Consider the following 13,834-nt stretch of genomic DNA (forward strand, 5'->3'; position numbering starts at 1 on the left):
CGAAATAAGTGAAAATATAAGTCGGTATTTACATTTTAGCATATAGTGACATTTAAGAACCTAATTAAAATTTGTAGATATATTACTAAAGTTTATTTGAAACACAACTGATTTCATGGAACATATCGTTTTATAATTGAGATAACAAAATTGGTCTCAATAAATCAAAGTAAAACAATTTGTCGTACTTTCTCATATGAATAATAGTTCAAAGTAAAATTGATATTTATTACAACGAACTCAGCCTTTCTATGATCTTGACATTTATTTAACAACGATAAATAAAGGCCATACATTTTGTATTCACTTTCAACTTGACTCCAATGTTCTTTACGAGTACAATACAACACCAAGTTACGGTTTAAAAGTTTTTTTTTATAAATTGTAACTTAAACAACCCCACGAGTCTCATATTTTCTTTGTAAGCACTACCAATGTAATTAAATTAAAATTATTGTAATAACTACCATGATAATGAGGAATGAGATTATCACTTACTTTTGATTAATACAATTATCAAAAATACAAAAGTTGAGATTGTATTAATCGGTAATAAATTTTATCTTTCGTCCATGCTCTCGCTTGTGTCACCGTTACTAAGGATACTATTCAATATCTTATCCTCTTCATCAGCCGAAATGTCATGGCTTTCTAAAACTTCATTAAGAACATTGTCGTGATTATCCGTTGCTTCACTATCAATTTGACTCTTTTCTTCAACTTCAGAATCAAGTTCACTCACTTCTTCTTCTTCTAAAACTTCCTCATGTATACTTTCCTCCTCCATTGCCGAATTTGTTACTTCTTCTTGTATACTGTCTTCCTCCATTGCCGAATTTGTAACTTCATTCAGTTCTTCTACCTCGGATACCTCTTGAACGCTGTCTTCCTCCACTTCAGGGATTTTTGGTGGCAACGTAATTTTATTTTCTATCACATTCGATTCAGTTCCATTAGGGATGTTTTCAGTTGGTCCTGTACCATTGGTTAAAGGCCCTTGGCTGTTGGTGTTTTGACTCTCTTTTAGAATATCGCTTTGTAATTTATCTTTCGCGTTGTCTACTATTTGCTGGGCTGTTGATTGGATACTATCTAGAACAACGTCCTTTTGGGTTCTAATCATGGGCTGTACGGGGAACTTATCTCTGGAAAATAATATTTTATTATTACAACATATTCGATGAATACGAAGGTATCATATTTTAATTTCACCAAGAATTACCTGTGTTTACCTTCGTACTTGCTTGGCACCATAAAACAATTGGATTCTCTGTAAATTATTCTTCTTTTGCTGACCCATGGCCATTGTAAACTCCAATAAGAACTCTGAAATTAAATTAAATAAGTGTAATCAGCTTTGAATGATTCATAAAAATCATAAATAATTTAAATGATTACTTAAAGTAAATCTTACCACTTTGGCATGAACTTGTCTTTTACGTGCCCTTTCCTCTTCTTTTCTTCTTTCTTCTTCACTGTCGTAGCCCGTGTCCTAAAAATTAACAATAAACATTAATTATCAATTTCACCATATTAATAACAATAATCATTAGCACTTCGTTGTAAATAAGTTCATAATTAACTACTTGGTGCTCGTATTTTATTTACATACTAGATCATTATCAGTAGGTAATTGATTGGTATATTAAATATTCTTATACGAGTGGGCTATAAAGCATTGGGCTATTAAATAATATTGCATTGTTATAGATATTTCCTTCTTACCAAAGGATCCTCGTAACAGTAATAAGCATCCTCCTCGTCATCAGGTCTGAAATAGAAAAATAAAATGACGTTTAATATTTTAGTATTACGACGACAGACGATTTTACTGAATATCATATCAAGTATATTCAGTTATAATCAAGTTTATTATGGATGTTAAATCGTTTTCATTGCTGTAGTTTAAAAATGTATGAAATATCTACATCCATTTGCACATTTGAGTTTTTATGAATTACTTTTGTTACGAATACAATATTTTTTTATATTCTTTTGTAAAGTTTGTTAGTTTGGCTTTAGCTGCCTACTTACGATGTGACGGCTATCTTGAGATGTATTCCGGACTCGATGATGATGGCGTGCGCCTCTTGGATGCTGAGGGTGGTGTCGATGTCGTTGATGCTTAGGAGCTTGTCACCAGGACGGATGCCTGTCTTCTCCGCTCTGCTATTGGTTTCTTGTGTAAAGTTTGTTCATTTGGCTATCACGCTGGTAGCAGTAGAGTTGCATCGTCCCCAGGCTGCGGTAACTACCTACCTATTTAAAGGCTGGTACAGGTCTGGTCTGCTATCAAAGCTTGTGAGAAGGACTTACGATGTGACGGCTATCTTGAGATGTATCCCGGACTCGATTATGATGGCGTGTGCCTCTTGGATGCTGAGAGTGGATGTGTCGATGTCATTTGCTCAGAAACTTATCACCAAGACAGATACCTGTCTTCTCCGCTCTGTTATTAGTTTCTTCTATAAAGTTTGTTCATTTGGGTATCACGCTGGTAGCAGTAGAGTTGCATTGCCCCCATGCTGCGGTAACTACTAGGCTCTGCCATCAAAGCTTGGGAAGGACTTACGATGTAACGGCTATCTTGAGATGTATCCCGGACTCGATGATAATGGCGTGCGCCTCTTGGATGCTGAGGGTGGAGGTGTCGATGTCGTTGATGCGTAGGAGCTTGTCACCGGGACGGATGCCTGCCTTCTCCGCTCTGCTGTCAGGTTTCACCTGTGACGTTCAGATGAAGTGCATAATTATTTTCCATCGTTTTTTCAAGGACGCGTACGAACGTGTCTTGCTATTTCAGTCTCTCTCGGTACAAAAAGTACTGACAAATACGAACGTTTCCAAGAAAATACGATGGAAAACAATTATGCCATACATATGTAAACAGCATACCTAATTTAATAAAGTATTATAAATTTTATGTTGTACTAAATACATAAAGTTTGAGGTTACACTTAATGGTGTATCTGTATATTTATTTAGCTTAACGTTATGACCAGTCATGACATGATCTCATGATATAATTGAAATTTCCCATAAAATAATTATTTAAAAATTTTACCAAATATTTTAGTAGTCAAATTGAAAGCTAAAACCGTTTTTCCTTCTATAATCCAAATGCAATGCATACGTAATGCATAAAACTACTTCTATCATTAAATCAATGCAATGAATACTAAAACTACACTCTACATAATTTTTAATGAAATGTCCAGCCATTTTATAATTTTCGAACATAATTGTTAGAGTAATTTATACTCGAACAAAGAGCGTCCAGTTGATATAACTAATTATGTGAGAATCCTTGCAATAGCGTTTAAACGAAACGTCTGTACCATTCTGAAATTAATTAAAAAGTTAAAGTTCTAATTAAATTAGAATGAAAACAAATAACCGACACTCATCTGGTCTCAGTCAAACCTTGTCAAAACCAACAAATCAGCTCTTAGACATACTCATTCAACAGGCATGTCTCTAGGTCATTAGGTAATAAGTAATAAAAGCTCGCATTCTAATTACTAAACCAATATTTTCTGGCCTAGAATAATGTGTATGACTAATCGCAAGACGGTTCAAGTAATTTTGTTATTGCTTCGTCTACTCTTCAACGAGGTTAATCTCGAAATTCTTTATCTCTAGTGGACTTCATAAGATCTAGTTAGGTAGGTATCTTTGGACCATAGAAAAATTACTGGCGACAATAACCCTTAGAGCTATTTTTATGGACACTAGGGACTAAATATCAGTAGACAGAAAAAGAAAAAAACAGAAACAATTCGAAGAAGAGTTTTAGAAATTACCGTTTGTGTCTTACATATTTTGTTTTATCTTTCATTAAATAAAAAATAACTTTCAATAATCATTTTAAAAGTAGTTTTGATACAGGATTTTCTTGCGAAATTCAAGCCCTAAATCACTCCCTATTTCGTACGTTCATTTTTACCAACCAACTTTATGCGGCTGTATTGGATGTCTGATTGTCGATATAACTTAAACAATATGAATACCTGATTATGAAAGAAAGAACTTACGGCAACAACTCTCAAAGGCGTCTTGTAAAAGGATCCACCAGCGAGATCGAAGCCCCAGATCGCATCTTCAAAGCTGACGCGCTCGTGGATACCCTCGTTTTTGGACTGCCAGCTTGGCTTTTGTACCTCACCAGCCAGTATGGCCGCCTCCGAGGCCTTCAGCTTGGTGCGGCGCATATCGATCGCCATGTTTTCTGAGGGCATGCCCTGAAAAAATAAGATTTTTATCATTCTCTATGATTTAAGGATGACTACGGTAGACAGTGCCAGGGCCGAGGCGTGCAATATCTCATTTTCTATGATGGCTGATCGGTGATAACATGTTGTTTTCCATAGAAAACGAAGCGCCGGAGGCTCCGGCCCGGTCCCGGCCCGGTCTAGCGTCAGTAATCCTTTATGTCGCACTACTTATACATTGGTTTCCTTTGGTTTCTAAGCAAATTCAATCACACGCCTCGCGCCTGCCCCGCAATAACGGAGCTTATTACGTCGAAGGGCGCTGTCAATTGACGGAAACAGGTCAAGAGTGACACGCTGGTAAACAGATTTAATGAGAATATTTTGTTTTATATATACGCATTGGTTTTTCATTACTATGTCTGTAGGGTCAAGGAGGTAACAGCGGCTCGGTAGAAAAAGGCCGGGTACAGTGGCTCATTCAACCTAATATCAACAGGAGAGAGGCGATGTTTGGGCTGGATGGTTTGAGCTTATACGTGAGTGACCCGTTTTTAATATACATATATTATTTAATATGACTGAGCCACTGTTTCAGCTGAGCCACTGTTTCCGCCTTGACCCTATACAAATACAAACTAACCCTACGTTTCTAATCCAGCATTTAAACTAGAGCAATTTAACAATTTGGCACATAAATATATTTAAAATAAATATGACATTGATGCATAAAAGCGGTCTGTTTACAGTTTGTATCTGCGGCGCCCCATACGGAAAGTTTTGCGTGATATTCCCTATTATTTTTTGGAGGCAAGATTTGTTATATCTTGTTACATTATAATTAATTATTGGTACCTATTTTAATATAAATATTATGGGTACATAAAAAACAATACCGAAGTAATCCCATAAACAAAGTTGTGTACGGAACACTAAAAAAAATGTACGTAGTTTAATTTCTCTCTGTTTCAGGTTTCGCTATATGTATGTAAAATAATGTTGTTATTTCTACCTCCACTTTGTCAAAATAAAATGACTGCGGGTAATTGGTTTTCCTTACGCTCTGAGTGCCATCATTGATTTACCTACCTTATACAGGATGGCCAAAAAATAGGTGCATTCCCGATGCCAGGGAGGTTTTGGGATTATACTGAGCAACTTGTACTATGAAACCAACCCCGAAATCGCGAAATAAAATTTGAGTGTGTCATACATTTTGACTGGTCCTTTTTCTATGGGATGGTACATTTTTTTTCGTGTTTTCGTGGTTAGTCCCAAAAAAGTAAAAGTTGCTCAGTATAATCCCAAAATCTACCTGGCAACGGGAATGCACTTATTTTTTGGCCACCGTGTATATTACTTCGGAAAGACGGGCCCTACGGACGAAACGAAGTTGGCCAGTACCTACATTGGCGTCAAATCGCATTGTGTGCAACCAATGCGAGCCAGTCGTGCAGTCTAACGCAACTAGTAAAAACCGGGCAAGTGCGAGTCGGCCTCGCGCACGAAGGGTTCCGTACCATAATGCAAAAAAAGGCAAAAAAAACGGTCACCCATCCAAGTACTGACCCCGCCCGACGTTGCTTAACTTCGGTCAAAAATCACGTTTGTTGTATGGGAGCCCCACTTAAATCTTTATTTTATTCTGTTTTTAGTGTTTTTTGTTATAGCGGCAACAGAAATACATCATCTGTGACATTGCTGTGACAGACGGACGGACGGACGGACAGCAGAGTCTTAGTAATAGGGTCCCGTTTTACCCTTTGGGTACGGAACCCTAAAAAGTAATTAAATAACTTATAAATTTAAAACTTTTTTTATTTCACATATTATAAACTTTTTATTTTACATTACAGAATTTTACGACTTATATTTTACGCTTTCCAACCAAGCGTGATTTGGTTAAGTACTGATTTCTATTTTTTTTTGACACTTGTATATATGTATAATGTATATATATATGTATATTGTATGTAATATATGTTTAGTATTTATGTATGTAGTATGTATTTTATTTTATAATATTATTTATGTATTTTATTTGCTTTTGGACATTTTGGTTAGTTACTTTTAAAACATTACTGTGCATTCCGTAAGTTTGTCTATCTAATTTGCATTCTCCCCTCATCAACTCGAAGGTTAGCTGGAAGAGATCCCTTACAGGGATAAGTTCGCCTTTGTACCTATATTTCTGTAAATATTATGAAAACCTGTGTTGTGTACAATAAAGTGATTACTACTACTACTACTACTTTACGGTACGTACGTATATTTGTATTTTAAAAGACTGTCTTATGTATTCGTTTGAGTAGTTTACAACCAAGATAAGAAAAAAAATTGATTTAAAACACAAAATAAATTCATTGCTTAAATAGGTATGAAGATAATATTAGTTAGTAGGTATTCAGTAATTTGACATGACCATGTTAAAAGAAATTCTTATAATAGACTACTCCACACTGTCACATAACAAAGGATTCAGGATAGCGTTACATTTCTTAATTAAAGTAAATAACATCCTTTGTCCTCTGGGAAATTAGAACTCCCATCTCGATTCAGCCCGACGTATCGTCACTTTATCTGACGAGACAGTCGAATTGAAGAATGAGCGTATTAGGCGCCTTTAATCTCCTTAATATGTATTTGTGCGTTGCTACTAATCTTAAGGAGATTAAAGCGCATCTTATCTAAATAATCCGAGAAAATACGAGTAAAACAAAATCAGTACGAATGTATATTGTTAAACGTTACATTAATACCGGACGAGTTCGCGCGTAAGGTCGAGGCGGAAACCGCCACCGCCACCATAATAATCAGTGATCGTACATTTTCCAGCATTTTTGGTGCAGCAGAGTGGTGTTAACGGAATTGGTATAGATAATTTCAACTGAAATGGTAACACCACTCCGCTGCACCAAATCGATTCGCGTGGTATTAACGGAATTGGTATAGATAATTTCAACTGAAATGGTAAATTAAGGTTAATATCAACGTAATAAACGCTAATTAATCATTAGGGTTGAAATTATTTATACCAATTCCGTTAACAACACTTCGTGCACCAAAAACGCTGGAAAATGTACGATCACTGGTGATAATATTATAGCGGACAGCAGAGTCTTAGTAATAGGGTCCCGTTTTACCCTTTGGGTACGGAACCCTAAAAAGTAATTAAATAACTTATAAATTTAAAACTTTTTTTATTTCACATATTATAAACTTTTTATTTTACATTACAGAATTTTACGACTTATATTTTACGCTTTCCAACCAAGCGTGATTTGGTTAAGTACTGATTTCTATTTTTTTTTGACACTTGTATATATGTATATATATATATATATATTGTATGTAATATATGTTTAGTATTTATGTATGTAGTATGTATTTTATTTTATAATATTATTTATGTATTTTATTTGCTTTTGGACATTTTGGTTAGTTACTTTTAAAACATTACTGTGCATTCCGTAAGTTTGTCTATCTAATTTGCATTCTCCCCTCATCAACTCGAAGGTTAGCTGGAAGAGATCCCTTACAGGGATAAGTTCGCCTTTGTACCTATATTTCTGTAAATATTATGAAAACCTGTGTTGTGTACAATAAAGTGATTACTACTACTACTACTACTTTACGGTACGTACGTATATTTGTATTTTAAAAGACTGTCTTATGTATTCGTTTGAGTAGTTTACAACCAAGATAAGAAAAAAAATTGATTTAAAACACAAAATAAATTAATTGCTTAAATAGGTATGAAGATAATATTAGTTAGTAGGTATTCAGTAATTTGACATGACCATGTTAAAAGAAATTCTTATAATAGACTACTCCACACTGTCACATAACAAAGGATTCAGGATAGCGTTACATTTCTTAATTAAAGTAAATAACATCCTTTGTCCTCTGGGAAATTAGAACTCCCATCTCGATTCAGCCCGACGTATCGTCACTTTATCTGACGAGACAGTCGAATTGAAGAATGAGCGTATTAGGCGCCTTTAATCTCCTTAATATGTATTTGTGCGTTGCTACTAATCTTAAGGAGATTAAAGCGCATCTTATCTAAATAATCCGAGAAAATACGAGTAAAACAAAATCAGTACGAATGTATATTGTTAAACGTTACATTAATACCGGACGAGTTCGCGCGTAAGGTCGAGGCGGAAACCGCCACCGCCACCATAATAATCAGTGATCGTACATTTTCCAGCATTTTTGGTGCAGCAGAGTGGTGTTAACGGAATTGGTATAGATAATTTCAACTGAAATGGTAACACCACTCCGCTGCACCAAATCGATTCGCGTGGTATTAACGGAATTGGTATAGATAATTTCAACTGAAATGGTAAATTAAGGTTAATATCAACGTAATAAACGCTAATTAATCATTAGGGTTGAAATTATTTATACCAATTCCGTTAACAACACTTCGTGCACCAAAAACGCTGGAAAATGTACGATCACTGGTGATAATATGATAGCGGACAGCAGAGTCTTAGTAATAGGGTCCCGTTTTACCCTTTGGGTACGGAACCCTAAAAAGTAATTAAATAACTTATAAATTTAAAACTTTTTTTATTTCACATATTATAAACTTTTTATTTTACATTACAGAATTTTACGACTTATATTTTACGCTTTCCAACCAAGCGTGATTTGGTTAAGTACTGATTTCTATTTTTTTTTGACACTTGTATATATGTATATATATATATATATATATATATATATATATATATATATATATATATATATATATATATATATATATATATATATATATATATATTGTATGTAATATATGTTTAGTATTTATGTATGTAGTATGTATTTTATTTTATAATATTATTTATGTATTTTATTTGCTTTTGGACATTTTGGTTAGTTACTTTTAAAACATTACTGTGCATTCCGTAAGTTTGTCTATCTAATTTGCATTCTCCCCTCATCAACTCGAAGGTTAGCTGGAAGAGATCCCTTACAGGGATAAGTTCGCCTTTGTACCTATATTTCTGTAAATATTATGAAAACCTGTGTTGTGTACAATAAAGTGATTACTACTACTACTACTACTTTACGGTACGTACGTATATTTGTATTTTAAAAGACTGTCTTATGTATTCGTTTGAGTAGTTTACAACCAAGATAAGAAAAAAAATTGATTTAAAACACAAAATAAATTCATTGCTTAAATAGGTATGAAGATAATATTAGTTAGTAGGTATTCAGTAATTTGACATGACCATGTTAAAAGAAATTCTTATAATAGACTACTCCACACTGTCACATAACAAAGGATTCAGGATAGCGTTACATTTCTTAATTAAAGTAAATAACATCCTTTGTCCTCTGGGAAATTAGAACTCCCATCTCGATTCAGCCCGACGTATCGTCACTTTATCTGACGAGACAGTCGAATTGAAGAATGAGCGTATTAGGCGCCTTTAATCTCCTTAATATGTATTTGTGCGTTGCTACTAATCTTAAGGAGATTAAAGCGCATCTTATCTAAATAATCCGAGAAAATACGAGTAAAACAAAATCAGTACGAATGTATATTGTTAAACGTTACATTAATACCGGACGAGTTCGCGCGTAAGGTCGAGGCGGAAACCGCCACCGCCACCATAATAATCAGTGATCGTACATTTTCCAGCATTTTTGGTGCAGCAGAGTGGTGTTAACGGAATTGGTATAGATAATTTCAACTGAAATGGTAACACCACTCCGCTGCACCAAATCGATTCGCGTGGTATTAACGGAATTGGTATAGATAATTTCAACTGAAATGGTAAATTAAGGTTAATATCAACGTAATAAACGCTAATTAATCATTAGGGTTGAAATTATTTATACCAATTCCGTTAACAACACTTCGTGCACCAAAAACGCTGGAAAATGTACGATCACTGGTGATAATATTATACCGGCGCTATGCTACGTAAGCGCCAGCCGCCATAAGGTACCTTTTGCCGTGGAACGTCACATATCTTTACTATTTCTTATCTAGTGAATCTCTAATTCATTTCCCGAATCGCGCCGTGTGTCGTCTCCATATACTAGTTTTTAGACGCAGAATGCTCTATGGCGAGGAAGTAACTGCCTCATCTACTTTATTTTTTGTAAGTGAATACCATTGCGATGTCGTAAAGATAAATGACACATGAAATTATCCTCACATTTTGTTTAATGGTAACATTCCATTTCTAACCGCAGCTGCACTACCGGTACTGAACGCGTCGCTGTCATTGTCAATTTCCATAGTAAAATGAACAGTAATGCAGCTGTGGTTGGAAATGGACTGTCACCTTAAGTGTTTTCACCGTTTAAGGATGACTCACGCTAGGCCGGGCCGGGCCCGGGTCAAGGCGTCCGACATGTTATTTTCTATGACGGCTGATCGGTGAGCACGTGGTCCATGGAAAACGAAGCGCCGGAAGCTCCGGCCCGGTCTAGCGTGAGTTATCCTTTAATGTTGTAATGTTTTGATAGGTAAGACGATTTTCCTCTGGCAAGTCTGCCACTTAAGAGTAAATGAAAGAAAAATATTAGCAATTGACCCCAATTTTGTTGTTCATGTATTTCCCGGAAGGCTCTTTGATGAAAATATCAAAGGAGCTACGTTTTGGAATGTTGACATTAATTAATAAAGTTCGTAAATGAGCAACAATAAACTTTTGTATAGGTGCTAGGTTAATGCCGAACCCAAACATTTTGGGAGATGACTGGAACAGTTATTTGAACTTACCCATAATTTGTAGACTGTGGGCCCGATTCGGATTTTGAAATAGATATCTATTAGATATCTTTTAGACATCACCAAGATACGATAACGATATGTTTAAGATCTAACCATCACCAAGATACGATAACGGTATGTTTAAAACCTAAGGCTTGGTGTTGGTGTCGGTCTTGCGCTGTCCAACACAACACGACTCACGACAGATTGGGCCCGATTCGGATTATGAAATAGACATCTATTAAACATAAATCAATTTTTTAATTTTTTTAACAAGCAGATACGTCTGCGAGCGATATTCCAAATTTTATATTAGGAAAAAATGGAAAAATTTACGCTTCCGGCAGGACTTGAACCCGCATCCTCCACAATCCGTGTGTTGCTCTTAACCAATTGAGCTACGGAAGCCTATCAGGACATCGGACCTACTTTTATAAATAGGTGCAAAGGTATAATGAGTTTCTGCTATTAGACATCTTTTAGACGTCACCAAGATACGATAACGATATGTTTAAGATCTTACCTGTCAAATTTGACATTTGCGCGATTCTGGAGATACTCTTGAACGATTTCCACAGGATATGACAGATCCAATTCATATCTAATAGATATCTTACTCTATCTAACGTAAAAGTGATATTGGCTGCCCGAATTGCGCTGCAAAAGACAACTAGTTGATATCTAAACTATAACGTATCTAGAATAGATCTAGTACGTGTCGTCTCTTGTGAATATCTTGAAGTTCGAATACGGCAGTGTACGTCAATTTTGGACTGTTATGCAGCCTAAACTAGCGGTTTATCTGCGATCTAGTAGTGGTGACAAAGGGATTTGTAGGTATCAAAAGATACAGCTATGACATTTGTGGAATCAGTCACGTTTTCACATGACTTTTTTCCTCAAAATATAATTTTAACTAGTGTGGTACCAAGCCACGCCAAGCCAAGAAAGTGGTCTACCACTTTTCGACTCTATCATCTGATTGATAGAGTCGAAAAGTGGTAGACCACTTTCTTGGCTGACTGTACCAACTACCAACACATTTCAACGTCATAAAATGCAAAGATATAATGAGTTTCTGCTTTTAATAATAAAGAAAAACAATGAAAAAAAACATGTTAGTCATAAAATCTGATCCGCTCCAAGAAGGTGAGTCCCAGCTTTCTTTATAAAATATAGTCAGTTAAGTATCGGTCAATAAGTATTGATAGAGACTGAAACAATCTAGTTCCACGACGTTCCACCTAGTTTTCCAATTTATGACTTTTCAAAAATATATTAGGTACGACTCGTACATACGAATATAATATACAATTTCGCTTGACTCAGGACATTGTTTATAGGTAGGTATATGTATAATTTGTACATTGTTAATAAGATTGTTTGTACCTTACTAGATGTATAGACTTGCAAGGAAATTTCAAGTTTTTATCTTTAATTTTAATGAATTAGGTATCTATTAAGACCTAATACAGGACCTGGAACCAATACCAATGCAATATAAATAAGAGCGTATCGATCATATTTCCATAGCAAATGTCAACTAATCCAAATTCATACAGTAAGAAAAAGACGAGTGGTCTATTTCGCGCGCGAGCTACTGTCGCTGCGCACTTGTTCTAGGAATGCAAAAAAAAAAACAAATACGTATGAAACTAAAAAAATTCACTTCAACTGTTTTTCTACTACTTTTATAAATAGGTACAACTTGATTGGATTCGGTCACTTATACCAGTTGAATCAGGAAAGTTTTAATTTAAAAACAAAGATAACTTTATGGCTGCTAATATTGCATTGTTTTTACTTCTAAGAAAGCAGAATTCAAATTTAATCAAACAATATTGAGAAGCCGCTAAAAGTCAAGCTCCCTTGGTTTGAAAACTCAATGGATTAAATAAACAACCCAATCTTAAGTCTAAATCTTAAAATGTTAAATAGAAGTCATTTCACGGTTACCTTACCTATAAAACAATAATAAGAAATAAGGAAAACAAAACATAACATATTAAAGGTAAAAACAATGAAATTATATCGCGGTAGCCCGTTTGTGTAAAATATGTAATGTTCATAACATAACTTGCCTAGTATCGCAATGTGATTTCACTTTGACTTTGTATTGAAAGGGCATCGTCACAGACAACTCGAGTTTAAGTGATAATATGTTTTAGACGGAAATTATAAAATACCTACTTAAATTAAATATGCATTAGTTATATTAAAAATTTAAGCAATATCCATATAAATCGGACATCGCTGGCAGTAAGAAGAGGTCCAGCGCAGTCTAGACCTAGTCTATGGAAAGGCTCAAATGTCACTCCCCACCACTAACCTTCGCAGTTCCAGGCACAGGTAATGATCACTCAATATGGGGTTCGGCGGTCGACTGATCCAATTATCTGTGATTGAGGTCGACGTGGGCGTGCTTAGTGCCAATTCGTCTTGACTGATCATTTGGCAATGTTGGACGGCGGCACAGTGGAGATAGCCGATAATTAAACTTCGGTTAACACGCTCAGGGTTCACAACATGTGAACTTACAGTCAGCTTCAAATGTGGTTGTTAGAACAACGCATAAAGGTGTTTGTATCCTGCAGTAGTTTTCACTTGTGTTGATGCGTAGTTTTAACCACTTCTATTGCAGCTGACTGTACCTGTAATGATTCCAATGGTATTATGGCAATAGATATAATTGCTTCACTATCGATTAATGTAGACACAATATCAACAATTACTCTGCTTTATAATTTATGCCATCCACGAAGACATTCTAATAGAGACTGCAGCTGCGCGGATAATATCAGTATCGGCCTCAATATCCGATCTAATATCCCGTCGAGTAACGAGGTAGGTTCATGTTTGATCGACTAAAGAAAACCCTGCA

At 35.3% G+C, this 13,834-nt stretch overlaps 1 protein-coding gene and 1 non-coding gene across 2 annotated transcripts; both read right to left on the reverse strand.

The window, feature by feature from the left end:
* Positions 1–549: 549 nt before the first annotated feature.
* On the reverse strand, positions 550–13,373 carry LOC134667676 (uncharacterized). Its single transcript, XM_063525098.1, has 7 exons — positions 13,283–13,373; positions 4,035–4,241; positions 2,573–2,724; positions 1,726–1,771; positions 1,415–1,492; positions 1,223–1,326; positions 550–1,145 (listed from the first exon to the last, which is right to left on the reverse strand). The coding sequence occupies exons 2-7, from the start codon at positions 4,236–4,238 to the stop codon at positions 560–562; spliced, it is 1,170 nt and encodes a 389-aa protein (XP_063381168.1). The 5' UTR covers positions 4,239–4,241; positions 13,283–13,373; the 3' UTR covers positions 550–559.
* Trnas-gga (transfer RNA serine (anticodon GGA)) lies at positions 11,289–11,361 on the reverse strand. The gene has a single exon. It is a non-coding gene; the product is annotated as a tRNA-Ser (tRNA).
* Positions 13,374–13,834: the final 461 nt, after the last annotated feature.

The sequence above is a fragment of the Cydia fagiglandana genome, chromosome 9, assembly GCF_963556715.1.
Source record: "Cydia fagiglandana chromosome 9, ilCydFagi1.1, whole genome shotgun sequence".
Lineage (NCBI taxonomy): Eukaryota > Metazoa > Arthropoda > Insecta > Lepidoptera > Tortricidae > Cydia > Cydia fagiglandana.

Excerpts from the sequence above, each read along its gene's own strand:
- LOC134667676 (XM_063525098.1), bottom strand. The coding sequence starts at position 4,238 with ATGCCCTCAGAAAACATGGCGATCGATATGCGCCGCACCAAGCTGAAG. Across the intron at positions 1,772-2,572 it reads CTCAAGATAGCCGTTACATC|ACCTGATGACGAGGAGGATG; the intron begins GTAAGTCCTTCC and ends TTTCTATTTCAG. Across the intron at positions 1,146-1,222 it reads AAGTACGAAGGTAAACACAG|AGATAAGTTCCCCGTACAGC; the intron begins GTAATTCTTGGT and ends ATTATTTTCCAG.